At 64.5% G+C, this 25,759-nt stretch overlaps 4 protein-coding genes across 5 annotated transcripts; 3 read left to right on the top strand and 1 right to left on the bottom strand.

The window, feature by feature from the left end:
- Positions 1-214: 214 nt before the first annotated feature.
- On the top strand, positions 215-10,944 carry CPT1B (carnitine palmitoyltransferase 1B). Of its 2 annotated transcripts, none has more exons than XM_030472081.1 (18): positions 215-292; positions 2,158-2,303; positions 2,547-2,686; positions 3,165-3,336; positions 3,709-3,810; positions 3,991-4,128; positions 4,644-4,721; positions 4,800-4,907; positions 5,349-5,433; positions 5,656-5,851; positions 6,615-6,906; positions 7,414-7,530; positions 7,749-7,913; positions 8,203-8,337; positions 8,895-9,047; positions 9,638-9,751; positions 10,041-10,133; positions 10,731-10,944. In XM_030472081.1, exons 2-18 carry the CDS (start codon positions 2,163-2,165, stop codon positions 10,803-10,805), a joined length of 2,304 nt encoding a protein of 767 aa, XP_030327941.1. In that variant the 5' UTR covers positions 215-292; positions 2,158-2,162; the 3' UTR covers positions 10,806-10,944. The 2 variants fall into 2 exon arrangements, with proteins under 2 accessions (XP_030327941.1, XP_030327942.1); XM_030472082.1 differs by having other exon boundaries at positions 232-292; positions 6,651-6,906.
- A 1,448-nt stretch (positions 10,945-12,392) lies between these two features.
- On the top strand, positions 12,393-14,009 carry LOC115601725 (rheacalcin-1-like). Its single transcript, XM_030472065.1, has 5 exons — positions 12,393-12,491; positions 12,693-12,787; positions 12,868-13,041; positions 13,281-13,386; positions 13,831-14,009. Exons 1-5 carry the CDS (start codon positions 12,425-12,427, stop codon positions 13,896-13,898), a joined length of 510 nt encoding a protein of 169 aa, XP_030327925.1. The 5' UTR covers positions 12,393-12,424; the 3' UTR covers positions 13,899-14,009.
- Positions 14,010-14,244: 235 nt separating this feature from the next.
- On the bottom strand, positions 14,245-16,784 carry LOC115601724 (C-type lectin-like). Its single transcript, XM_030472064.1, has 6 exons — positions 16,681-16,784; positions 16,181-16,252; positions 15,394-15,527; positions 15,185-15,322; positions 14,779-14,893; positions 14,245-14,458 (listed from the first exon to the last, which is right to left on the bottom strand). The coding sequence occupies exons 2-6, from the start codon at positions 16,245-16,247 to the stop codon at positions 14,391-14,393; spliced, it is 522 nt and encodes a 173-aa protein (XP_030327924.1). The 5' UTR covers positions 16,248-16,252; positions 16,681-16,784; the 3' UTR covers positions 14,245-14,390.
- A 3,290-nt stretch (positions 16,785-20,074) lies between these two features.
- LOC115601723 (struthiocalcin-2-like) lies at positions 20,075-22,980 on the top strand. The gene is made up of 6 exons (XM_030472063.1): positions 20,075-20,107; positions 20,991-21,071; positions 21,301-21,395; positions 21,958-22,119; positions 22,201-22,306; positions 22,788-22,980. Exons 2-6 carry the CDS (start codon positions 21,011-21,013, stop codon positions 22,853-22,855), a joined length of 492 nt encoding a protein of 163 aa, XP_030327923.1. The 5' UTR covers positions 20,075-20,107; positions 20,991-21,010; the 3' UTR covers positions 22,856-22,980.
- The last annotated feature ends 2,779 nt before the right edge of the window (positions 22,981-25,759 follow it).

The raw sequence follows: 25,759 nt of genomic DNA, 5'->3' as shown, positions 1-25,759 counted from the left end.
TCCCGCCCCCCAGGCTATGTGGGTCTCTCCTGGGGTCTCAGTCTCTTCCGGGTGCGGGTCCCCCCCGGTGCGGGTCCCTTCCAAGGGGTATCCGGTGTCCCTGGGGTCCTGTCCGGGGTGCGGATCCCTCTGTGGGGTGCCGGTTCCTGGCCGGTCGCTGCGGGTCCCCCCCGCGCCCGCTCCCCGGGGCGGTGCCGCCGCCGCCGCTCGCTGCCGCCCGGTCCCGCCCCGCCGGTGTCCGGTTACCCGGGACCCGCAGCCCGGGGTGTCGCGCGCCCGCGCCCCGCAGCAGGTACCGGGCACGGGGGGGGTGACCTGGGGGGGGGGGGGACACGGACCTGCGGGGGTTGCCCCGAACCCGGCGTGTGCGTGGGAGCGCCCCGAGACCCCCCCCGGGCACGGCCCGGCCCGGCCCGCCCCGCGGCTCTGCAGGGACCCCCCGGAGCCCCCCGAGCCCCTCATCGCGCCCCCCGGAGCCCCCGGCCCCGCGCCCCCGCCCGCGCCGGGCCCGAGGCCGCGCCCATGGCCCCGGTCGGGCCGCGGGATCCGGCGGGGCCGCGACCGGCCGCGGTGACCTTGGTGGGGGGGTGAGGGTGGGGTCGGTACCGCCGCGGTGCGGGCGCTGCGGGACCCCGAGGGCACTGCGGGGCAGGGCCACCCTCTGCCAGGCCGTGCGGGGCCGGGCCACACTGCCCTGCGCCGTGCCAGGCCCTGCAGTGCCATCCCGTGCAGTGCAGGGTGATCGCATGCAGCAGGTTGCAGTGCTGTGCAGTGCAGTGTAGCCGGGCTAGTGCCGGGCAGTGCAGTGTAGCTGGGGCAGTGCCGTGCAGTGCAGTGTAGCCAGGGCAGTGCCATGCAGTGCGCTGCACTTCAGGGCAGGGTGGTGTGGTGCAGTGCAGTGCAGTGTAACAGTGGGGTGCAGAGCAGTAATGGTTACCAGGTAATGGTTGGACCTGATGATGTTAAAAGTCTTTTGCAAGCTGGTTGATCCAATGATAATGTAGTTAGTTCAGTGCAGGGTGATGCACACCATGTAGTGCAGTGTGGCTGTGCAGCTGTGCAGTGTGGTGCAGCTGGGCAGTGTGGTTCAGTGCAGTGCAACCCGTGCAGTGTAACCATGCAGTGCAGTGGGCCTCTGGCTCTGTGGTCCCCTGCTGGGGACAGCGTGTGCTGTGTGCTGGTGCAGAGGACAGCGTGTGCCCTGTGCTGTGCGCCCTGTGCTGTGTGCTGTGTGCCAGCATGTGCCGTGTGTCCTGTGCCGTGTGCCCTGTGCCGTGTGTGGCTCTGGGCAAGGGGCTGGGGCTTGTCCTTGGCTGCGGGCAGGGCCCCGGCAGCTGCCTGCGAGTGAGGGGTGTGCGGGGGGTGTGCGCGTCCCTGCGCGTCCCTGCGTGTCCCTGTGTCCATGTGAGCCTGTGTGCGTTCATGTGCCCTTGTCTGTGTCCCTGTGCTCCTGTGTGTGCCCCTGTGTGTGTCCCTGTGTGTGCCCCCTGTGCGTCCGTGTGTCCATGTGAACCTGTGTGTGTCCATATGTCCATGTGTGTCCCTGTGTCTGTGTGAACCTGTATGTGTCCATATGTCCATGTGTATCCTTGTGTGTGTCCCTGTGTGTGTCCCCGTGTGTGCCGCTCCTGCTGCCGTCTCTGACCCTTCCCTCAGTGGGCCCTTGGCCAAGGCCGCGTGACGGCGGCACCGGAGCCAACCCGGAGCCTGTGCCGGGGGGGCCTGGGGGCGTCCCCGTGTGCCCATGTGGGGCCAGGCCTGTGCCCGGGGGCGTCCCTGTGTGGGGCCAGGCCCATGGGGCTGGGATGTGCGAGGTGGGACCCCCTGGGATGTCCATAAGTGGGGCTGGGCCCATGGGGCTGTGCCTGTGGAGTGGGATATCTGGGGCTGGGATGTGTGGAGTGGGGGTGTGGGGTGGGGCCCTCAGGGATGTCCACAAATGGGGCTGTGCCCATGGGGCTGCAATGTGTGGGGTGGGATGTGTTGGTTGGGATGCGTGGGGCGGGATGCGTGGGGCGGGATGTGCGGGGCGGGATGTGCGGGGCGGGATGTGTGGGGCGGGATGTGTGGGGTGGGATATGTTGGTTGGGATGTGCGGGGCAGGATGTGCGCGGGTCCATGCCCCCCCGTGCCCACGCGGCCGCGCTCCCGCCGCAGGCACCATGGCGGAGGCCCACCAGGCCGTCGCGTTCCAGTTCACGGTCACGCCCGAGGGCCTTGACCTGCGGCTGAGCCGTGAGGCCGTGCGGCAGCTCTGCCTCGCCGCCGCGCACGCCTGGAAGAAGCGCCTCGTGCAGGCCAAGGTGTGGACCCTGGCACCCTCGTACCCCGACACCCCATCACCCCCTGTCACCATCGCCCCATCACCACCGTCACCCTGATACCCTGACACTCCATCCCTGTCATCACCCTATCATCCCATCACCCTGACACCCCATCACTGTCACCCCTATCATCACCATCATCCCCATCACCTCGTCACCCCATCACCCTGACACCCTCATCACCCCCATTGTCACCCCATCACCGCCACCCTGTGCCCGCAGAACACGTTCCTGAGCGGTGTGTACCCAGCCTCCCCGTCCAGCTGGGTGCTCGTGGTCATGGCCACCGCCGGCTCCTTCTACTGCCAGGTCGACCCTTCCCGGGGGCTCATCACCCACATCCAGCACTACCTGCCCCAGAGGTGACACTGGGGCACGGGGACATGAGGATATGGGGACATGGGAGGATACAGGGGAACACGCGGGGACATGGGGGGATATGGGGACATGAGGACAGGGGGTAACACAGGGGGACATGGAGGGACATGGGGATGCAGGGACATGGGGGGATACAGGGGGACAAGGGGGAACATTGGCATGCAAGGACATAGGGGGACAGCGGGGACATAGAGAGGCGTGGGGGGCACCCACCAGCCCCACGTCAGGGTGCTGCAGCCCATGGTGGAGCCCGTCCCCATGTCCCAGCCCATGGGCACGATGGACCCACCCACGTGTCCTCAACACCCTGCGTGGTCACAGGGGCTGTGACATTGCCCTGGGGGCCAACACCACGCATCCCACCCCCCATGCCTCCCCCCACGGCTCAGCCCCACATGGGTGCACCTGGGGTCCCCCCAGCTCAGCCCCATGGAGGTATCCCCACATGCCGTGTCCCCGCAGCCGGTTCCTGAGCGCCGACGGGCACGCGGTGCTGAGCGCGGCGCTGTTTGGCACCGGCGTGTGGCTGGGCACGGTGCTGCTGTTCCGCCGTGCCCTGCGCCTGCTCCTCACCTACCACGGCTGGATGTTCGAGCCCCATGGCCGCCTCAGCCGCCGCACCCGCATCTGGATGGTCAGTGCCCGCGGACACACATGGGATATGGGGATGGACCCGGCTGGGGTGGGGTGGGGCAGGGACGGGATGGGGAAGGGATGGAATAGATATGTGGTGGGATGGGATGGGATGTAATGGGATGGTGATAAGGGACGAAATGGGAAGGGATGAGGATGGCATGGGGATGAGATGGGGTGGAGATGGGGATGGGATGGGGATAAGGATGGGATGGTATGGGAAGGGATGGGGGTAGAATGGGGATGAGATGGGAAGTGGGGGGACTGGGATAGGATATGGTGGGGATGCGATGGGACGGGGATGTAACGGGGTGGGATGTGTTGGGTGCTGTATGGCCACCCATGTTCCTCCTCTCGCTCCGTGTGCCTGCAGGTGATGATGAAGGTGATGTCCTTCCGCAAGCCGCTGCTCTACAGCTTCCAGACCTCACTGCCCAAACTGCCTGTGCCCCCTGTGCAGGCCACCATCACCCGCGTGAGCGATGGGATGGGATGGGATGGGGGGGTCTATGATGGCACGTGGGGTCTATGATGGGTTGGGGGGTCTATGGTGGGATGGGAATGGAGAAGGGGGGTCTATGATGGCATGGGATGGAATGAGATGGGGATGGATGGGATGGGATGTGTTTGGGGTCACCCGAGCCCCCTCCCGCAGTACCTGGAGTCGGTGCGGCCACTCTTGGACGATGAGAAGTACAAGAAGATGGAGGTGTTGGCCAAGGAGTTCAAGGAGACGATCGCGCCGCGGCTGCAGAAGTACCTGATCCTCAAGTCCTGGTGGACAACCAACTATGTGAGTCACCCGCAGCCTCAGGGGCAATGGATTTGGGGGGTGACTATCACCACGTGTCCCCCAGATGGCCGCATGGACATGGACACGTGGTGATGGTTCCTCCCATCCAGCACCATGGATGATGTCCCCAACCCACGCCCAAAGTCCTGCTGCCCATCCATCATCATGAGAAGGGGGGATTTGGGGCCTCCCGAATGGCCCTGTTGGGTCAGGGGGGGTCCTGTCCCCCATCCCCATCCCACCTCCATCCCATCTCCATCCCATCTCTATTCCATCCCATCTCTATCCCGTCTCCAGCCCCACTTTTATCTCATCTCCATCCTATCTCCATCCCATCTCTATTCCATCCCATCTCTATCCCGTCTCCAGCCCCACTTTTATCTCATCTCCATCCTATCTCCATCCCATCTCTATCCTACTTCTATCTCATCCCATCTCTATTTCCATTCCCCTCTCCATTCCCATCACATCCGATCCCCATCCCACCACATCCCATTCCCACCTCATCCCCACAGGTCAGTGACTGGTGGGAGGAATACATCTACCTGCGCGGCCGCAGCCCCATCATGGTCAACAGCAACTACTACGCCATGGTAGGGGTCTGGGGGTGCCCAGCGCTGTGTGACCGCACCCCAGGACCCCCCATCCTCATGGAGCGCCGTGTCCCGCAGGATTTCCTGTACGTGACCCCCAGCCCCATCCAGGCGGCGCGCGCCGGGAACGTGGTTCACGCCATCCTCCTGTACCGCCGCAAGCTGGACCGCGGCGAGCTGCGCCCCGTGAGCACGGGGGCTGTGGGGCAGGGCAGAGGGCCTGTGGGGCTGGCAGAGGGTTCTGGGGGGGCTGCAGGGTTGGTGTAGGGTCATGGGGGCTGGGGCTGTTTGGCGGGTTGTGTTAGGGGGTGCTGTGGGGCTGGCAGGGGGTCCTGGGGCTGCAGGGGGGCTGGATCGGGGGGTGTGTGTGGCAGGGGTGTCACTGTGGGTCTGGCATAGGGAGCTGGGGGTGCTTGGGGGGTTGGGGGGGGAGGGGCTGTGACACAGGGGGAGTTGCCATGGGGCTGGTAAAGGGTCCTGAGGGTGCTTGGAGAGCTGGGTTAGGGGGTAATGTGGGGCAGGGAGAGTCACTGGGGCTGGCAGCGGGTCCCGGTGGGCTGTGGGTCTGGGTTGCAGGGTGAAGGTTGTGGGGTGCAGGTCTCAGTCCCCCTCACCGCTGCCCCACAGCTGATGGCGCTGGGCATCGTCCCCATGTGCTCCTCCCAGCTGGAGCGAATGTTCAACACCACCCGCATCCCGGGCAAGGAGACCGGTACGGGGGACATGGGGGGCACAGGGGGGACCCCAACCCCTGCAGGACATATCAGGGTGTCCCTTTCTGTGGGGTGCCTGGGACTCCCGTGTCCCCATATCCCAGTGTCCCATATCCATACCCATGTCCCTGTCCTGCTGCAGACCGGCTGGTGCACCTCGGGGACATGTCCCTGTCCCCGTGTCCTGTGTCCCATGTCCCATACTCCCTGTCCTGCCGCAGATCAGCTGGTGCACCTCGGGGACAGCCGGCACGTGGCCGTGTTCCACCGCGGGCGGTTCTACCGGCTCTGGCTGTACCAGGGGGGGCGGCTGCTGCAGCCCCGCGACCTCCAGCTCCAGTTCCAGCGCATCCTGGATGATCCCTCGGGACCGCAGCCGGGCGAGGAGCGGCTGGCGGCGCTCACCGCGGGGGAGAGGTGGGGGGCAGCAGTGGGGCTATGGGGCTGGGTTATGGGGCTGGCGGCGCTCACCGCGGGGGGGAGGTGGGCGGCAGCAGTGGGGCTATGGGGCTGGGTTATGGGGCTGGCGGCGCTCACCACGGGGGGGAGGTGTGAGGCTGGGGATCTATGTGGCTGGCAGCACTCACTGCGAGGGAAAGGTGGGGGGCAGCTATGGGACTGTGGGGCTGGGATGTGGGACTGGGCTATGGGGCTGGCGGCGCTCAGCGTGGGAGAGAGGTGTGGGGCAGCTATGGGGATGATGGGGCTGTGGGGTATGTGGCCGGTGCTGTGGGTGCTGTGCACATGGTGCGCACCGTACATGCAGTGTACACTGAGGGTATTGTAGGTGCAGTGTGTGTTGAGGGTGCTCAGGGTGCTGTGGGTGCTGTGCAGTGCACACTGTACATGCTCTGCGTGCGGTGGGTGCTGCTGTGGGTGCTGTGAACACTGGGAGCTGTGCATGCAGTGCTTGTGGGGCCTGCAGGGCATGTGGGGTGTGCTGTGGGTGCTGTGCACACTGTGGGTGCTGTGGGTGCTGCCCAGTAGCGGGCACCCGGGTTGGAGCAGGTTCTCTGGGATGGGGCCCTGGGGACACCCATGGCTGGGGACTCGCTGTGGGTCAGGGTGGGAGCTCAGGGTGTCACTATGGGTCAGGGTGTGGGACAGGGGGTGTCTCAGTGGGGTCTCAGTGGGGCGTGGGGCTCTCCCCACGGGTGCCAGCGTGGCGTGGGTGCCGCAGGGTGCCGTGGGCCGAGGCGCGCACACGCTTCTTCAGCCGCGGCCCCAACAAGGCGTCGCTGGAGGCCATCGAGCGCGCGGCGTTCTTCGTGACGCTGGACGAGGAGGCGCACGGCGCGGCGCCGCGGCGCGACGGCTGCATGGACGCCTACGCCAAGTCCCTGCTGCACGGCCGCTGCTACGACCGCTGGTTCGACAAGTCCTTCACCCTCGTGGTGTACAGCAACGGGAAGCTGGGCGCCAACGCCGAGCACTCCTGGGCCGACGCGCCCGTCATCGGCCACCTCTGGGAGGTACCGGGGCCGCTGGGAACACCCTGGGCAGTCACCTGGGGAGCCCCGGGGACGGGCACCCCATTGGGAATCCCATTGGGCACCCCTAGGGAATCCCATTGAACACCTTCATTGGGTACCCCAGAGCTTGGGACCCCCATTGGGCACCCCTAGTTGGGGACCTTTATAGTGTACCTCAAATTGAGCACCCCCACTGGACACCCCTAGATGGGCACCCCCAGTTAGGGACCCCTAGGCTGGGAACCCCCATTGAATACCTCCAGTTGGGCACCCCCAGGGCTCAGGACCGCCACTGGGCACCCCCAGTCAGGGACCCCCAAACTGGGCACCCCTCTCCTGGGGGGGATGTGTGGAGCTGGGAGGGCTTGGGGGGGTCACGCTGGGGCAGCGGGGGGTGAATTGGGGGTGATGGGGCCGCGCTGGTGGGGGGTCAGGGATTGGGGACCTGGGGGATTTCAGGGGGTCTCGGGGGCTGTTGCCCCACACTCATGTCTTTTCTCCCCCCAGTTCATGCTGGGCACAGACCGGTTTGAGCTGGGCTACACAGAGGAGGGGAACTGCAAGGGGGAGCCCAACACGATGCTGCCCCCCCCCCAGCGCCTGCAGTGGGACATCCCAGAGGAGGTGGGTCTGACCCCCCCAACCCCTGCCCCACAGCAGGGCTCAGGGGGTGTCTCTGCACCCCACAGCGCCGGGTGGGCTCTGCCTCATGGCACCAGCACACGAGGTGCCATTGTCGCTCTGGTGTCCCAGCGCCTGGTGGTGCCCAGGGTGGGTGATGTGGGGCAAGTGCTGTGTCCCCTCTGGATGCCATGTCCCCGGTGTCCCCTGTGTCCCCGCAGTGCTGCGCGGCCATCGAGCGCTCGTACGTGCTGGCGCAGGCGCTGGCCGAGGACGTGGACTTCCACGTGTTCCAGTTCTTGGAGTTCGGGAAGGGGCTCATCAAGCGGTGCCGGACCAGCCCTGACGCCTTCATCCAGCTCAGCCTCCAGCTCGCCCACTTCCGCGTGAGGAACGGGGGAATGCGGCGGGAACGGGGACGGGGTGGGATGGGGATGGGGATGGGGATGGGGCGGGGATGGGATGTGTTGGGATGGGATGTGTTGGGATGGGATGTGTTGGAAGGAGGTGGGATGTGATGGGATGAGGTGGGATGCATTGGGATAGATGGGATGGGGACAGATGTGATGGGATGTGGTGAGGTGGGATGTGATGGGATGAATGGGATGAGGTGGGAAGGGTGGGATGTGCTGGGCTGGGTGGAAGGAGGTGTGAGGTGCTGTGCCGCTCGGGCAGGACAAGGGCCAGTTCTGCCTGATGTACGAGGCGTCCATGACGCGGCTGTTCCGCGATGGCCGCACCGAGACCGTGCGCTCCTGCACCGCCGAGGCCACCGCCTTCGTGCGCAGCATGGCCGACCCTGCGCAGAGCGTGAGCACCGGGGCGGGGGCACCCCCAGGGGCGGGGACACCCCCAGGGGCGGGGGCACCCTGCACCGGGGATGTGGACACCCCACCACATATGGGTACCATGGGACAGGGACACCCCGCACAGGCACCTGGCACCGCAGGGATCCCCGCGCCACACAGGGGTCTTCATGCCATGGACCTCCCCAACCCTACTGGATGTCCCTGTTCCTTGAGAATGACTCTGTCCTGGGAGAAAGTACCAACCTCTGGAGGAGGAGGTCCCCATCCCCTGGGAGAGGTCCCCATCCCTCATGGAGGTTCCCATCCTTTGGAAGGTCCCCATCCTGCATGAAGATCCCTATTCCTTTATGGGGGTCACCGTCCCTCACTGAGGTCCAAATCCCTCATGAAGCTCCCCATCCCCTCTGTGGGTGCCCACGGCTGTCCCCCTGTCCCTGGGGCTGTCCCCGGGGCTGTCCCCAGTGGCTGTGCGGGTGTCTGACACAGTGTGTGATGACATGTCCCTGTGTGTGTCGCGGTGTCCCCGGTGCCTGTGCCATGTGTGTCGGTGCCCCGCAGCGCGCGGAGCGGCAGCGGCTCTTCCGGTTGGCGGCAGAGAAGCACCAGCTCATGTACCGCCTGGCCATGACCGGCGCCGGCATCGACCGACACCTCTTCTGCCTCTACCTGATGTCACGGTACCTGGGGCTGCAGTCGCCCTTCCTCGCCCAGGTCAGCACCATGCAGGGTACGGGGCACGGCGTGGGCACACATGGCACATGGGACACGGTGTGGGCACACATGGCACACGGGACACGGCAGCAGGCAGGGCACATGGGACATGGTGTGGGCACGCGTAGTACACAGGACATGGCATGGGCACACGTGGCACACGGGACATGGTGTGGGCACACGGGACATGGTGTGGGCACACATGGCACATGGGACATGGTGTGGGCACACATACACAGGACGCAGCATGGGCACACGAGGCACTGCAGCACGTGTGGCACACAGCACACCGCATGGGTGTGCAGGGAAAAACCACCACCCTGACGTGTCACAGCACATGCGTGTGCAAGGGCTGCACACACTGCATGGGGCACGTGTGTCCAGCTGCCATTGCCGGGGTGTCGCTGGGGTGCAGTGGCTGCACTGGGCTGTACTGAGCTGCACTGTGGCGCACTCTGGGGCACACTGGGCTGCAGTGGGGCTGCAATGGGGCGTGCTGGGTCAGTACTTAGCTGCACTGGGGCACACTGGTCTGCGCTGGGTGCACTGGTCTGCACTGGTCTGTACTGGGTGCCCTGGCCCCGCTGCAGGTGCTGTCGGAGCCGTGGCGTCTCTCCACCAGCCAGACCCCACAGCAGCAGCTCAACATGTTCGACCTCAACAAGTTCCCCGACCACGTCTCCACCGGCGGCGGCTTCGGGCCCGTGAGCACCGGGGATGGGGGGATGGGGGATAATGGGGGTCTAGGATGGGTGTCTGGGGGGTCCTATAGGGGGCTTGGGGGGATCCTGGTGGTCTATGGGAGATCCTGGGAGGGTCCTGTGGGGATAATGGGGGGTGCTGGGGGGGTCCTGGGGTTCCAGGAGGGTGCTGCGGGGTCCGGGGGGAGTCTGAGGCCCTGTACCCGCCATGGCCCTGGGGCAGGGATGTGCCTCACAGCGCGTGCCCCCAGCCCCACAGCACAGTGCGTCCCACGTTCACCTTCACCCACAGGTGGCGGATGATGGTTACGGCGTCTCCTACATCATCGCTGGGGAGAACCTGATCAACTTCCACGTGTCCAGCAAGTTCTCGAGCCCTGAGACAGTGAGAGTGGGGCTGGGAATGACAGGGATGGGATGGGATGGGATGGGATGGGATGGGATGGCATGGGATGGGATGGCATGGGATGGCATGGGATGGGATGGAGAGAGAGACTTGGGGTGTGGGTGAGAAGCAGCTCAACACCCTCTGCTCTGGAGCCAGGCTGAGAGAGCTGGGCTGGGGCAGCCTGGGGAAGAGAAGGCTCCTGAAGGGGAGACCTTAGAGCAGCTCCAGTGCCTAAAGGGGCTCCAGGAAACCTGGAGAGGGGCTTTGGACAAGGGCCTGTAGGGACAGGCCAAGGGGAATGGCTTTAACCTGCCAGAGGGGAGAGTGAGATGAGCTCTGAGGCAGAAGCTCTTCCCTGTGAGGGTGCTGAGGCGCTGGCACAGACTTTTCCCAGAGAAGCTGTGGCTGCCCCATCCCTGGCAGTGTTCAAGGCCAGGTTGGACACAGGGGCTTGGAGCAACCTGCTCTAGTGGAAGGTGTCCCTGCCCGGGGCAGGGGTTGGGGCTGGAGGAGCTTTGGGGTGCCTCCCAGTGCACGGCTCTGTGGTGACTGGTGGGCTGTGGGGGGGCCCTGGGTCACGGTGCTGCCCCGCAGGACTCGAAGCGCTTTGGCAGGAACATCCGTCAGGCCATGCTGGACATTGCGGAGCTCTTCGACAAGCCCAAGTGATGTTGGAGCCAAGCCCCGGCTGGGGAGCACGGAGCTGGGGGGGGCTGTGGGAGCCCTGGTGCCGGGGGGTCCTGGGGGGGTCCCGGGGGATCTGCTCTGATCATGCTTCCAATAAAGGTTGTTGGTGTGATGTGGATGGATCCCCTGCACCCAGCGTGGCCCGGTGGGGGTCCCGCAGACCCCAACACCACCCCATGGGCAGCAGGTGAAGGGTGCAACTGGTGGCTGGTGATCTGTGTTGTGCCGGTGCCAGTGACGTGGGGTGTGCAGCGGGTGTGCAGTGGGGCACAGCGCCCTGATGACACCATCCTGCTGCAGCTGCTGCACCCATTGCGGCCGGGCTGGAGCTGGGGTGTGGGGAGTGCTCCGGGACCCCCCAGTGCAGCACCGCCTGGGCCCGGGGGGCTCTGAGGGCAGTGTCAGAAACACACAGCACTCACAGCCTGTACCCACAGCACCCACAGCACCCACAGCACCCACAACCTGTACCCAGCACCCGCAGCAGCACCAGAGCCCCTGCCTGCACATCCTCCTTTCACATCCCTTCCTTCACACCCCTGCCTGCTCCCCCTACCAGAGCCAGCGATGTCACCGTGCAGAGGGACAGGGTGGGGAGGTGACAGGGACGTGTCACGGTGGTGGCCCTGCAGCGACGTCCCCTCTGCACCCACCAGCAGTGGGCCACCTTTGCCATCACCGTCACCACCATCCCCATCATCTCCACCCCCCCAGCCGTGCCCTGGCTCATGCGGGGTTTGGGGGTTCCTGACCCTTGGCTGGGGTTGGGGGTGTCACTGTGGGGGCTGCCTTGGGGAGCCCTGCCCGGTGCTGGGCCCATCCTGCACCCGCACCCTGCACTGGGTGACATCCTGCACCCTGCACTGGGTGACATTCTGCACCCTGATCTCACATCAGGGCCTCATCCTGCGCCTGGACCTGCTGTGGGGACCCAGAGGCTGCAGGTGGGTGGCTCCAGGCTGGGTCCTGGTGTGGAGTGGGAGCTGCTGGAGTGTGGCTGGAGCCATCACATGCGTCTATTAGGAACGTGTCCGGAGCCGTGACGCGTGTCCTTCGGGAGCACGTCCAGAACCATCACGTCTGGAGCGTGTCCAGAGCCATGATGTGTGTCCGTCGGGATCATGTCTGGAGCCATCACGCATGTCCGTCTGGAGCCGCCGCAGCGCTGGGCCCTGCTCCTTATCTGATCCCGGCCTGGCAGTGCGCCCAGCGCCAGTGCTGTGGGTGCCACAGGGTGCACCGGGTGCTCACGCTGGTGCTGTGGGTCCTCGCATCAGTGCAGGTCACACACCGGTGTGGTTCACCCCCATGCCCCATCACGCGTGTCCCATTCCCGCTCCTGGCCTCCCCCCCGCCCATCATCTCTATAAAGGCCTCAAGGGAGCTGTGTCTGCTCCAGCCTGGCCCGACCGTGTCTGTTCTGCAGGTGCCGGGTGCACCATGGGGTGCTGCTGGGTGCTGGGGGAGGCAATGGGGTGGTGGGTGCTGTGGGAGGTCAGTGGGTGCTGGGGGGATCAGTGGGTGCTGGGGAGGGTCAGTGGGTGCTGAGGGGGTCAGTGGTGCTGTGCCTGCTCCAGCCTCCCCATTCAGCGCAGGTCAGGATGGGACCCGCGGCTCTCCTGGGGCTCTGCCTGATCGGCTGCCTGGTTCTGAGCCCCCAGCTGCAAGGTGAGACCCCGCAGCACCCCAAAACCTGCCTTAACCCCGCAGGACCCCCTGCAGCACCCTTCACCCTGCAGCACCCCCTGCCATCCCCAGCTCCCCAAAACGTGGGGGCTTGGGGTCAGTCCCCCATAGCGGTGTCAGGGGGTTCCTGACAGGGCAGTGCTGTGGGAGGTCCCTGTGCACAGCCTGACCCCCCCGTTGCAGGGGTGCAGGCGGGCCCGTGCCTGCGCGAGTGGCTGTCGCTGGGAGGTCACTGTTACGGGTACTTCGGGCAGGAGCTGAGCTGGCGCCGGGCAGAGGTAGGTCCGGGGGGTCTCTGTGTGTCTGTGTGTGTGCCCCCCATGGCTGCGGCCCCCCCCCGACCTGCCGGTGCCCCCAGGCCTGGTGCAAGGCTGCCCGCGGCGGGGGGCACTTGGCCTCGCTGCACACCCCCGAGGAGCACCGGGCACTGGCGGCCTTCGTCAGCCAGAGGCAGCGCCGGCACCGGCACCGGCACCCGCGGCGCGAGGAGGAGGACGACGACGACAACGTCTGGATCGGCCTCTACCGGCGGGTGGGTGCCCCTTGTCAGCAGCGATGCCCCCACTGCTGCCCCCACTGCTGCCCCCGGTGCTTCCATCCCTCCCTCCCTCCCTCCATCCATCCATCCTCACCCTGCCCCTGCCCCTGCCTGTCCCCGTCCCCGTCTCGTCCCTGTCCCTGCCCATCCCTTCCCGTCCCTGCCCCCGTCTCTGCCGCTGCCCCTGTCCCTGCCCGTCCCCGTCCCTGTCGCTGACCCGTGGCGGTGCCCAGGGCCAGGCCTGGTCCTGGGTGGACGGGTCCCGGCGGCGCTACTCGGCCTGGGACGGGGACGACGCGGCCGCGGGGCCGCGCTGCGCCGCGCTGGAGGATGCGGCCGGTGAGCGCCCGACGGGGGCGGAGGGATGGGGGCTGACAGGGGGTGATGGAAGGTGGTTGGGGGCAGTTGGGGGTGATGTGCAGCAGTTGGGGGGTGGTTGGGGGGTGATGGGGGGCAGTTGGGGGGTGGTTTGGAGCAGTTGAGGGCAGTTGGGGGGTGATGGGGGGCAGTTGGGGGGTGATGGGGGGCAGTTGGGGTGGTTGGGGGGTGATGGGGGCAGTTGGGGGCTGGTTGGGGCAGTTGGGGGGTGATGGGGAGCAGTTGGGGGTGGCTGTGGGCAGCTGGGATGTGGTGGGGGCAGTTGCGGGGTGGTTGGGGGCAGCTGGGAGGTGGTGGGGGCAGTTGCGGGGCGGTTGAGGGCAGTTGGGGGGTGATGGGGGGCAGTTGGGGGGTGGTTGGGGGCAGTTATGGGGCCTGGCCCCAGCGCTGGCCCCTCTCCTGCAGGTTTCATGTCCTGGGACGACGAGTCCTGCAGCGAGAAGAAACCCTTCGTCTGCAAATACGCGGCCTAAGGGGGGGGTACCCTGAGACCTGCGTCACTCCCATCACCCCACGTCACCAATTGTCACCACACGTCACCTCATGTCACCCCTGGACCTCCACGTCTCTTCGCTACAATAAAGTCCCCCCATGCACCTCTGGCCCCGCCTCTTCTCTGCCGTGTCCAGGGGGTGTCCCCATGGCAGGAGGTGTCCCCATGGCAGGAGGTATCCCAATGGCAGGGGTGTCCCCATGGCAGGGGTGTCCCCATAGCCCCTGATGTCCCAGCTGTCCCCATCCATGGGGCACAGGTGGTTTTGGTGGTGGCACCACTGGTGCCCACACGTGTGGTGGGAGAAGAACAGGCTCAGGCAGGTGCTGGGTGCTGGGAACGAGCTTTATTGGTACTGGGTGCATGGGGGGGTTCATAGAGGTACACGGGGGGGTGCAGGGTTGGGAGTACACGAGGGGGTGCAGGCAGCAGGGGAGGTTCTCGGGGTCCCCCCATCCCAGGGCACAGCCTCTCAGAGCCGGTGCTGGCACAGGAAGGGGAACCTGTTGTCACAGGGGTAGTCGTGCCACAGCTTGAAACCTGGGCACGGGCAGAGGGTCACCAGAGGCACCACCGGCACTCACCAGCACCCCCCTTCCACCACTGGCACCCCCCAGCACCCACCTGCACCCCCCTTCCACCAACAGCACCCCCATTCCACCCCCCTTCCCCTACTGGCACTCACCAGCAACCCCCTTACACCACCAGCACCCCACATCACACCCTTTTACCTCCATCACCCCATCTACATCACTCCATCTCCATTGTCTCCATCACCACTTTACCACAGACACTCCAACTCCCCCACAGTGACCACATACCCTCATGTCCCCCCATGTCCCCGTGTCCCCGTGGCTCACCCGAAAGCTGGTCCAGCACCACACAGTCCTCTATGTCCCAGAGATTGTTGGGTTGTCCCCTGTCCCAGCTCTTGTAGTTGAAGGTGGAACCATCTGACCACTTCCACTGCCGGGACTGGGGGAACATGGGGGGGTCAGTGTGTTTCGCGGGGGTCAGTGAGTGCCATGGCACGTCCATGTCCCCATGATGTGTCTGTGTCCCATGGTGTATCCGTGTGCCCACTTTGGGTCCACATGTCCCATGGTGTGTCCATGTCCTATGGTGTGTCTGTGTGCCTATGTTGGGTCTGCGTGTCCCACGCTGGGTCCACGTGCCCATGGCGTGTCCATGCACCCATGGTGTGTCCATGCCGGGTCAGTGTCCCTGCGGTGTCCCCATGCCCCGTGTCACCCCCGCGTCACTCACGTGCTCCTCATCCCGGAGCCCGATCCACGTGTTGGCGCCATCCCTGTGGCTCTTCACGTACGTGGCCAGGACGCGGCTGGCCCCGCTGCTGTGGATGGAGGCCAAGTGCCCCATGGGCCCGTGGCGCTCGCACTCAGCCTGGGGGGCACGGAGGGGGTCAGTGCCCGGCACCGGCACCCCCGGACCCCCCCAGGACCTCCGGGACCCACCTCGGCCTCCTCCCACGTCAGCCGCTCCGTGAAGTACCCGTAGCAGTAGCCCCTGAATAAGTGCCAGTTCTGGGGGCAGGAGGCTGCACGCCCACCCTGCGCAGGGGCGGGGGCCGGGGGGGCACCCAGGCACCCTGCAATGCATTGGGCACACACTGAGGGGGGGACCCAGTGATGGGGGAACCAATGCTGGGGGGGGAAATCAGTGCTCGGGGGGGGGGGGCACCCAGAGGACTGACTGCTGGGGGGGGGATGGGAGTGTGGAGCCAGAGCAGCACCACCCCAAGGGACCTCTTCTACCATGGACACCCCAACCCAGGGACCCCCCCATCCAGGGACCCCTAAACCCACGGACACCCCCTCCATGGGACCCCCCATCCAGGGATACCCCCATTTCCCTCAGGGGTGTCCCTGGGAGGGGTCCCACAGACAGGGCTGGGCTATGGGGCTGCCTTGGGATGGGGATGAGGATGGGATCAGGGATAAGGAATTGGGGATCAGGGATTGGGGATTGTGGAGCAGGGAGTAAGAGTTGGGATCTGGGAACAGGGATTGGAGACTGGGGTTTGTAATCAGGGATCAACTGTTGGGAGCAGGGACTGGGATCAGTGAACAGGGATCAAGGGTCAGGAAAGAGGTATCAGGGATCTGGGATGAGGGATTTGGGATCAGGGGATCAGGGATGGGGGTTTCAGGGTTTCAGGATTCAGGAGGTGCTGGATTGGGCGCTGCCGCGGGGGGTCACACAGAATTCCAGCGCTGTCCCGTGGCTGGGCTCAGGAATCACCTCCCAGGCAGGCAGCGAGGAGCAGGCAGCCAAGCAGGCGAGGGGGGAGCCGGGGCCCTGCGCGCATCCTGCCTGCGGATGGGATAGGATCGGGATGCTGGCTGGGGGCTGGTCCCCATGGCTGGGTGTAAGATCGGGGCTGGACCCCATGGATGGGTGCTGGATGGATGCTGGGTGGGTGCTGGATGGGTGCTGACCCCCATGGATGGGTGCTGACCCCCATGGATGGGTGCTGGGTGGGTGCTAGGTGGATGCTGGATGGATGCTGGGTGGGTGTTGGATGGGTGCTGGCCCCCACGGATGGGTGCTGGATGGGTGCTGAACGGTGCTGGATGGATGGTGGGTGGGTGCTGGATGGGTGCTGGATGGATGCTGGGTGGGTGTTGGATGGGTGCAGGCCCCCATGGATGGGTGCTGGATGGGTGCTGGGTGGATGCTGGGTGGATGCTGGATGGATGCTGGGTGGATGCTGGATGGGTGCTGGCCCCTGTGGCACTCACCAGGCAGCTCTGACGTGTCTCAGGTGCTCAGTGGGTGTCGGAGCTCGGGCCGGTCCCTCGGTCGCTCCCTGTGCCCCAGAGTTGTCCGGGCCCAGCACACAGAGTTTTTATGGCTGCTCCGGGGACACGTTCCTGGAACCCCCAAACTTCTGCTTTCCTGGAATGGGGCTGGTATTGCAGCTCCTCTGCAACGGCTCCAGTGGCACCAGGGACACCAGTGGCTCCAGTGGCACCAGTGAGACCAGTGAGGCCCTGTGTGGGGCAGCAGCAGTGGGACCGCAGTGTCCTGGGGCAGGGGATCATGGCATGGGTTGGGTTGGAAGGGAATGACCATGGAGTCAATGCACAGTCAAGAGGGGACAGCAAAGCAGCTCCGTGTGACCACGGGCCACCTCCCTGCACTGCTGCTCACGCTCTGGGGGTGCAGCCCAGCACACGGGGGGGTTCTGGGCTCAAGCACACACTGAAGCCGGGTCATGGGGAGCTTCTCCTCACCCAACACCCCAAGTCCTTCTCCTCAGGCTGCTCCATCCCATCTCCCCCAAACTGTGTCTGTGCTGGGGATTGCCCCGACCCATGTGCAGGACCTTGCACTTGGCCTGGTTGAAACTCCATGAGGTTCACACAGTCCCACCTCTCCCATCCTGAATGTTCAGTTCTGGGCCCCCCCACTGCAAGAGAGACATTGAGGTGCTGGAGCAGGTCCAGAGAAGGGCACTGGAGCTGGTGCAGGGCCTGGAGCACAAGTGTGATGAGGAACGGCTGAGGGACCTGGGGGGGTTTAGTCTGGAGAAGAGAAGGCTCAGGGGGGACCTTCTCGCTCTCTGCAACTGCCTGACAGGAGGATGGAGCCAGGAGGGGGCTGGTCTCTGCTCCCAAGGAACAAGGGATGGGACAAGAGGAAACGGCCTCAAGCTGCCCCAGGGCAGGTTTAGATGGAGCTGAGGAACAATTCCTTCCCCAGAGGGTGCTCAGGCATTGGAACAGGCTGCCCAGGGCAGGGCTGGAGTCACCGGCCCTGCAAGTGTTCACAGCCCGTGTAGCCGAGGCCTCAGTGCCGTGGGTTAGTGGTGGCCTTGGCAGTGCTGGGAACGGTTGGACTGGATGACCTTAAAGGTCTTTTCCAACCTGGTTGATTCTATAGTTCTATGATTCTATACATGTTGTGTAGGCACCCGTATGTGTTGTGTAGGAGCCCGTATATGACGTGTAGGAGCCTGTGTATGCGGTGTAGGGGGCTTACATATGTTGTGTAGGCGCCCACATATGTTGTGTAGGAGCCCATGTATGCCATGTAGGAGCCCATATGTGATGTGCAGGAGCCTGTGTATGTTGGGTAGGGGCCTATATATGCTGTGTAGGAGCCCATATATGTTGTTTAGGCACCTGTGTGTTGTGTAGGAGCCTGTGTGTTTTATGTAGACACCCATATGCTTTGTAGCATCTGTATATGCTGTGTAGGAGCCTATATGTGTTGCATAGAAGCCCATATGTGATGCGTAGGAACCTGCATATGTTGTGTAGGAGCCCATATGTGATGTATGGTCCTTCCTGGCACCCAGCACAACCACCCCTTCAGCCGCACTGATGCTGCTCCTCATCCTCTCATGTTTTGGGGACACACAGACACGTTTTGCAGTGTTCTAACCCCCAACACCACTGCAGCTCACCCAGCTCCAGCACCCGGCCCAGGGGTGCCCAGGCCTTGGCATGGCTGGAGAGGAGGCAAAGACCATCACCACAACCAGAATGGGGTGTCCTGGTGTGTTTATCACCTCCATCATCTCCCCCTGGCACCAGCCACACTCCCCTTTCTGCACAGCCGGGGCTGAGGCTGGTTTGTGACCGTTGCAGTTGTCGGCTCTTGACACAACCAGGACCCAAAGGTGGGTGCTCACTTCCCTGCATCCCCCCTGCACCCCAACATCCCTCCCTGTATTCCCTCTGTATCCCCCTCTGCACCCCAGCATCCCACTCCACTTCCCCCCGCTGCGTCCTGGTACCCGCCCCTGAATTCCTGCTCCCTCCATCCCCGCTTTGAGCCACCCCATCCCCATTTTCCATCCCTGCCAGCGGCTGACATGGCTCCGGGAAGAGCCACCGGCCGTTGCCCACTTCTGCTTTCCTGGAAGGGCAGCTCGTCCTCACTATCATTGTTCTCGTTATCACCGTTATCGCTATCACCGTTATTGTTATCAGTGTTCTCGTTGTCTCGTTATCTGGTGATCAGCGGTCTCTGGGCCCTGCCAAGTGCCGCCGGCTCCAGCCCGGGCGGCTCCTTCCCCATCAGTAGCTTTCCACTACGGCCCCCCGCGCTGCCTGCCAAAACAGGGTGCTGAGCCCCACAGATGGGTGCTGAGCCCCACAGATGGGTGCTGAGCCCCATAGATGCTGTGTGCTGAGCTCCACGGCAAGCACTGGGCCCCAGCCCGTGGCACCGCGGTGCCGTTCCGTTCCGGGCCGGGCCCTGGCGCCGGTCCCGTGGCTGGTGCAGGGTTTGATCTCGGGGCGTGAAGCACTGCTGGAACCAGGCACAGGAGCCCCGGGTTCGGAGCCAGGGACACGGAGGTGCCCAGGAACCGGCACCGGGGCCAGGGACTGCAGCTGCAGTGGGGCAGGGGGCACCCGCTGACACTGCAGAGCATCCCCTGCCCTCATCCTGCATGGAGCTGGGCATCCCCTGCCCTCATCCCAGGGGTACAAGGTGCGAGGGACCCCAACATGCATCCCAGTGGAGCACCCCTAGCTCTGGACGCTTCTTCTGTGCCTTGAGCACCCGGCGCTGGTGATCAGCACTGCGGCAGCACCCACTGGTTGTGCCAGGGCCAGCATGAGGTGAGGGGCCCACTGGGCAGTGCTGGTGTTTGGGGACACACAGCACTCACTGGACCCACAGCACCCACTGCATCTGTTGCATCCACTGCACCCACTTCACCCGCTACACCCGTGACACCCACAGCACCCACTACTCACGTTGCTCCCATGGCACGTGGCACATGCGTCACACATCACGCACGTCACACGCAGCACACGCGGCACATGCAGCACACGCAGCACACGCGGCACACGTGGCACATGCAGCACATGCAGCACATACGGCACAGGTGGCACACGCGGCACACACGTCACACACATCACACGCGGGGCCCATGGAGCTTCTTTCATCTCTCCCGTGCTGGCGCCCATCAAAGGCTTTGGGGCCACGCGTGACTGAGCTGCAGCGTTGGGGCCGGGTGACACTGTGAGGCTGGGCCCGGTTGCGTTGGGGTGGTGCTGTGGGTCCAGGTGACGCTGTGGGGTTGGGGTGACGCTGTAGGGCTGGGGTGACACCGCGAGTGGCTCCTGGGCCCGACGCGGATAAATGCCCCTGGAGCAGCCCGTGGCACCCAGGTCCTGCCAGCGCCGCGGCCGCACTGAGCACCGATACGTGAGTCCCTGCAGCACCGGGGCTTGGGGGGCTGCGGCTCTGCCTGAGGGTGCTCTGGGTGTGGGGTGGCCCCTGCCTGAGACACTGCACCCAAACCCGCCACCCCAAACCCCTGCCCTCTGCTCCCCATACCTCAAACCCCTGCACCCTGCTTCCTGCACCCCAAGCCCCTGTAACACTGCACCCCAAACCCTGCACCCCAAACCCCTGCACTCTACTCCCTGAACCGCAAACCCTGCACCCCAAACCCCTGTAACACTGCATCCCAAATGCTGCACCCCAAACCCCTACACCCTGCACCTCAAACCCTGCACCCCAAACCTCTGCACCCTGCTTCCCATACCCCAAACCCCTGTAACACTGCACCCCGCCCTGTAAAGCCCTGCTCCCTGCTCCCTGCAGACTGGCTCCCTGCATCCACATGCTGCTTTTGCTCACTGCTTGCACCTCTGTAACCTGCACCCCAAATCTCTCTGTCCTGCACCCCTGCTCACTGCATCCCTGCCCCCCTGCAGCCCCCACTCTGCATCCCTGCACTCCATAACCCCACAACCCTTGACCCTGCATCCCCCCATAACCTTTCGTTGCTCCTGCACCCCTCCATCCTGTACCTTTTACCCCATAAACCCTTCATACCCCCACCCTGCACCCCCCTGCACTCTGCACCCAAAAACCCTGCACCCCATAACCCTGCATCCCTGCACTCCCCTGCTGCACCCTACTGCTGCTCCCTGTGCTGGGGCACCCTGACCCTCCAAAGCTGCACCCCACGGCCCCCCCTGCACCCGCTGCTGCACCCACACACTGCCAGGTTGGGGGTGCCTGTGCCCCCGCCACAGGGCTCAGGAGCTCAGCACGGAGCTGAGCACCCCTATCCTGCCAGTGCCCCCCGGGAAGGGACTGATGGGCCCCACCAGGACTCTGGGGCTGCTGAGCTGCCTCCTGCTGCTGCCCCGGCTGCGCGGTGAGTGCGGGGACGCAGGGGGTATGGGGGTCATGGGGGACATGGGTGGACATGGAGGGACATGGAGGGACATGGGGGGACACGGGACGGACATGGGGGGACATGGGAGGACAGGAGAATGTGGGGGGACATGGGAGACAAATTGGGGACAGGGAGACATGGGGGGACACTGGGAACACGGGGGGGGACACTGGGGATGCGGGTGTCCCCTGGCCTGACCCCCCCGCAGGGCAGGACGCGGCTGCCTGTGCCCGAGGCTGGGTATCCTTCCAGGACGGGTGCTACCGGGTGTTCCGTGAGGAGCTCAGCTGGACACGGGCCGAGGTGAGGAGGGGCCTGGGGGGACTAGAGGGGGGGCTGGTTTGGGCCACAACCCCAGGTCTGCAGCCGGACCCCAGCCCCTGCTCCCTAAACCCTGTCCCAGAATCAAACCACGACCCAACCCCTGTCCCAGACCCAGACCCCAATTCCCATTCCCAGACCCCAGTCCCTGCTCCCATGGGAGGGACACTCCTCCCCAAGGGGGTCCTGGCCCCCCACAGCAGCCCTATGGCTGCCCTGTGCTAAAGGAGCTCATCGGCTGTGCTGGGCACTGTAGGCACTGCAGCATCCATCCTGCCACCCTCCTGCTGGGTGCAGCCAAGGCAGGACCAGGGGATGGGGACCAGGGCTTGGATCAGGGTTTGGGGTCCGGGACCAAGGGTTGGTGTCTGGGGTTTGGGATCAGGGATGAGGATCTGGGGTCTGGGACAGAGTTTGAGGCCCCAGGGTTGGGGTTGGGGCCAGGCACCGGAGCTGGTGCCCGGAGCTGGTGTCAGTGATGGAGGCTCAGGGTCGGGAGCCCGTGGTGGGGCCGGGTCCAGTGTCACCTCCTGTCCCCCCACAGGCCTTCTGCCGGCGCTTCGGGGCTGAGGGTCACCTGGCGTCGGTGCACAGCGCCGCGGAGCACCGCGCCATCGCTGCAATGCTGGGCCACCGTGACAGTGATGAGGACGATGAGGACGGCGACAGCGGCAGCCTCTGGATCGGGCTGCACCATCCCGCGGGGGTGAGTGGGGGCCTCGGCCCCCCCGGTACCACCTGACACTACGGTGCCACCACCAGTGTCACGGTATGTCCCCTCCCGCAGAGCCACCGCTGGCACTGGTCTGACAGCTCCGAGCTGGACTATGGCTCCTGGCACCAGGCACCCGCCGCCGGGAGGAGAACCTGCGCCGCGCTGCGGGACATGGGCGGTGAGCGCCGCACCGCGGACACGGGAACATGGGGATATGGGGACATGGGGATACCGGGACATGGGGGCACGGGGACCTGCACACTCACACCCCGGCCACCCCCATCCCCGGACACTGGTGTCTCTGGCCACCAGCATCCACAGCCAGTGGTGTTCCCAGCCATCAGCATCCCTGGTCACCGGCATCACTGGTCACCAGTATGGCTGATCACGGGTGTCCCCAGTCCCCCCAGCTCCTGCTAGCACGGTGGTGGGTGGCACCTGCGTGTGCACACACATGGACACATGCACACACATGTACATGTGCACAGGAACATGCCTGCTGTGCAGGAGCAAACACACGCACGCTCACCCTGCACACACATATGTGCACACACACACACATTGCATGCACACACACACATGCACTCTGCACACACACATGCTGCGTGCACACACACGCACAATGCGTGTCTCAGGGTGATGGCCACGTTCCCTTCCAGATCTCAGGCCCTGGTTCAGTGACTCCTGCACTGACAGGAAACCCTTTGTCTGCAAGTGCAGTGCCTAAAGCTGCACCAGCACCAGGACCTGGCACCCAGTAGCCGGCACCCCTGTATGACTGCACCCAGCACCCTTCTCCCTGCTCCCTGCCCATGGTACAGCCTGGCCACTGGCCACAATAAAGGTCCCTGAGCCCACTCTGGTCTGTGTCCTTCATCCCCCCATGACCCCATAGAATCATGGAAGCATTGAGTGGGCAGCCTGTGCCAGTGCCTCACCACCCCCACAGCACAGAACTCCTTCCTTAGATCCAACCAGCTTTTCCCCTTTGCCAATCACCCTCTGAGGCCCCTGATGCCAGTCCATCTGCAGCCAGCCCCGAACTGGCCAGGCAATGCAAGGACCCTCCTGGCCACTTCCAGGCTTGGTGGTAGGATTAGGAATGCTGCCTGGAGCAGGGGGTGAGCTGTGCACCCACAGAGCATCCTGCCGTGGGGACACGGAATGCCTCAAACAGCCCCAGGGTGCAGCCAGGTGCACCCAGAAAGCCCTGGGTGAGCCGTGCTCTTCTCTAGCACAGAGAAGCTGTGGCTGCCCCATCCCTGGCAGTGTTCAAGGCCAGGTTGGACACAGGGGCTTGGAGCAACCTGCTCTAGTGGAAGGTGTCCCTGCCCGTGGCAGGGTTTGGAGCTGGACGAGTTTTAAGGTCCCTTCAACCCAAACCAGTCCATGATTCTGTGATTCTATGTGGTAATGTAGGGGATGACTCAGTGTGACCATGACGTGGGTTTGGGGAGCCGCAGGTGGTGGCCAGGCGCTGCCACAGGTCTGTCCCAGCCTGGATCAGGCTCATCCCAGATGATCAGTGGGATACAGGCACTCAGCAAAGCCTGTGCTGCCGGAAGCATGGAATGCCCTTACAGCAGGCTCAGAGGCTGCTGCTGGCAGAGCCCGAGGCTTGTCTGTGTCAGCCTGGGAGATGTGACATTTCAGAGCCCCACAGCAGCTGCTCCAACACCATGAGCACAGGGAGAAGAGAGAACTACTCCTTCTGCTGTCATCGGAGCTGGGAAACACGAGCCTCATCCTGCATTTGTCCAGTTTTAGAGCTTTCTTGGACCACCAGCTTTCTACCAGACACCCAAGAATGGCTGTAAAGGGGACAGAAGTTGATCCAGCCTATGGGAGATGGCACAGAGGAGCAATCCTGGGAAATAGGCAGCTCATTCCATGAGGAGCCAGGCAGGGCTCGGTGCAGGGGCAGGATGCAGCCAGGCAGGGCTCAGTGCAAGGGCAGGATGCAGCCCAGAGATGGTGGCTCCAAGCAGACCCCAGATGCAGCTATTGCACTTGCACCAGGAGCACTGGTGGGTGCTGACCATGGGAAGGACAGTGGGGGATAAATGCCAGGTGCCTTGTCGGTGCCAGCGAGGAGCAGAGGCTGGACGGAGCCTGGTTTGCCCTCAGCCCACGGCTCATCCTGGCTGGGGACAGGGTCCCTGTGCCTGAGGAGCAACGTGCTCAGTCATGGCCTTAACCAGAGCTTCAGGCTTCTTGTGCTGGACCAGGCCACGGTGCACTCTGCAGACAGGGACCCACCTTGAACCCGGCTCTCCGGGCGGTGGGGCTTGGAGCCCACAGAGAGCCGGGTCCAGAGAAGGGCACCGGAGCTGGTGCAGGGCCTGGAGCACAAGTGTGATGAGGAACGGCTGAGGGACCTGGGGGGGTTTAGTCTGGAGAAGAGAAGGCTCAGGGGGGACCTTCTCGCTCTCTGCAACTGCCTGACAGGAGGATGGAGCCAGGAGGGGGCTGGTCTCTGCTCCCGAGGAACAAGGGATGGGACAAGAGGAAACGGCCTCAAGCTGCCCCAGGGCAGGTTTAGATGGAGCTGAGGAACAATTCCTTCCCCAAAGGGTGCTCAGGCATTGGAACAGGCTGCCCAGGGCAGGGCTGGAGTCACCGTCCCTGCAAGTGTTCACACCCCGTGTAGCAGAGGGCTCAGTGCCATGGGTTAGTGGTGGCCTTGGCAGTGCTGGGGGCAGTTGGACTGGATGAGCTTGAAGCTGTTTTCCAACCTGAATGTTTCCATGATTCCAGAGTTCTATGATTCCTCTCCTGGGAGCCATCCCTGAGCACTCTGAGTGCCTCAGCAGTGGTGTCACTATGTGCTGAGAGGCGTTTGCTGGCACAGAGTCATGCAATGGTTGGGAAGGGACCTTCCAACCCAAGCCAGTTATGGTTCTATGACTCTTCCCATGGTCACCATCCAAGCTCCTTCCCCGCAGGTGCGTGTCACCACATGGATCTGCTCAGCTCTCTGCTGAATGGTTCCCAGCTCTGCCCCATGGCTTGGGCTGTGCTGCGTGTGCCCCTTTCCCGGACCCTGCCTGGTCTGCACCATCCTCCTGCTGCCAGACTGAGCGACCAGATGGGCTCTGCCTCCGCCTGGCTGTGTGCTCCTGTTGGGACATGGCTTCCTGCTGCTTCCCACCCGCCGCATTCCCACTGCTGTGCTCTGCCCTTTGGAGATGGGAGTGCAGGCAGCAAGCTCCAATCTGCCTTGTCTGCAGCCCTGCTGCTGCTCCTTGGGGGTGGGGGCCCTCAGAGCATGTCCCCCACCATCGACTGCCCCATGGCAGAGCCCCCATTTGGGACCCCACTGAGCCAGAGCCGGTCTGTTCATGTGCTGGTTCAACCTCCAGACTAATGACAACAGCCTGATGACAACAGCCTGATGAAAGCAGGCTGATCACAACAGCCTGATCACAACAGCCTGACCTGCCTGAGGTGCTCCCACACATGCTGTCATGCCCAGGCGTATCTTTGGAGCATGAGTCTCCACTGGGATCGGCACAGCCTGTGGTCATCCAGGGTTGTGTCCATAAAGCTTCATCTCTGCATGAGCACAAACATCAGTCCCCACCACAGGACTGTGCTGGGGCTGGAGCGAGTCCAGAGGAGGCCACGGAGC

Source organism: Strigops habroptila, chromosome 3, assembly GCF_004027225.2.
Source record: "Strigops habroptila isolate Jane chromosome 3, bStrHab1.2.pri, whole genome shotgun sequence".
NCBI classification, from domain to species: Eukaryota; Metazoa; Chordata; class Aves; order Psittaciformes; family Psittacidae; genus Strigops; species Strigops habroptila.
The sequence above is the reverse complement of the archived record's forward strand: the minus strand, read 5'-3'. Positions and strand labels throughout refer to the sequence as shown.

Coding starts and splice junctions, on each gene's coding strand:
- CPT1B (XM_030472081.1), top strand. CDS start 2,163: ATGGCGGAGGCCCACCAGGCCGTCGCGTTCCAGTTCACGGTCACGCCC. Junction 2,304..2,546: donor AGCGCCTCGTGCAGGCCAAG/GTGTGGACCCTG, acceptor CTGTGCCCGCAG/AACACGTTCCTGAGCGGTGT. Junction 6,907..7,413: donor TCATCGGCCACCTCTGGGAG/GTACCGGGGCCG, acceptor TTCTCCCCCCAG/TTCATGCTGGGCACAGACCG.
- LOC115601725 (XM_030472065.1), top strand. CDS start 12,425: ATGGGACCCGCGGCTCTCCTGGGGCTCTGCCTGATCGGCTGCCTGGTT. Junction 12,492..12,692: donor TCTGAGCCCCCAGCTGCAAG/GTGAGACCCCGC, acceptor CCCCCGTTGCAG/GGGTGCAGGCGGGCCCGTGC. Junction 13,387..13,830: donor CGCGCTGGAGGATGCGGCCG/GTGAGCGCCCGA, acceptor CCTCTCCTGCAG/GTTTCATGTCCTGGGACGAC.
- LOC115601724 (XM_030472064.1), bottom strand. CDS start 16,247: ATGCGCGCAGGGCCCCGGCTCCCCCCTCGCCTGCTTGGCTGCCTGCTC. Junction 15,528..16,180: donor CCTCGCTGCCTGCCTGGGAG/GTGATTCCTGAG, acceptor AATGCATTGCAG/GGTGCCTGGGTGCCCCCCCG. Junction 15,323..15,393: donor TGACGTGGGAGGAGGCCGAG/GTGGGTCCCGGA, acceptor CGTGCCCCCCAG/GCTGAGTGCGAGCGCCACGG.
- LOC115601723 (XM_030472063.1), top strand. CDS start 21,011: ATGGGCCCCACCAGGACTCTGGGGCTGCTGAGCTGCCTCCTGCTGCTG. Junction 22,120..22,200: donor GGCTGCACCATCCCGCGGGG/GTGAGTGGGGGC, acceptor CCCCTCCCGCAG/AGCCACCGCTGGCACTGGTC. Junction 22,307..22,787: donor CGCGCTGCGGGACATGGGCG/GTGAGCGCCGCA, acceptor GTTCCCTTCCAG/ATCTCAGGCCCTGGTTCAGT.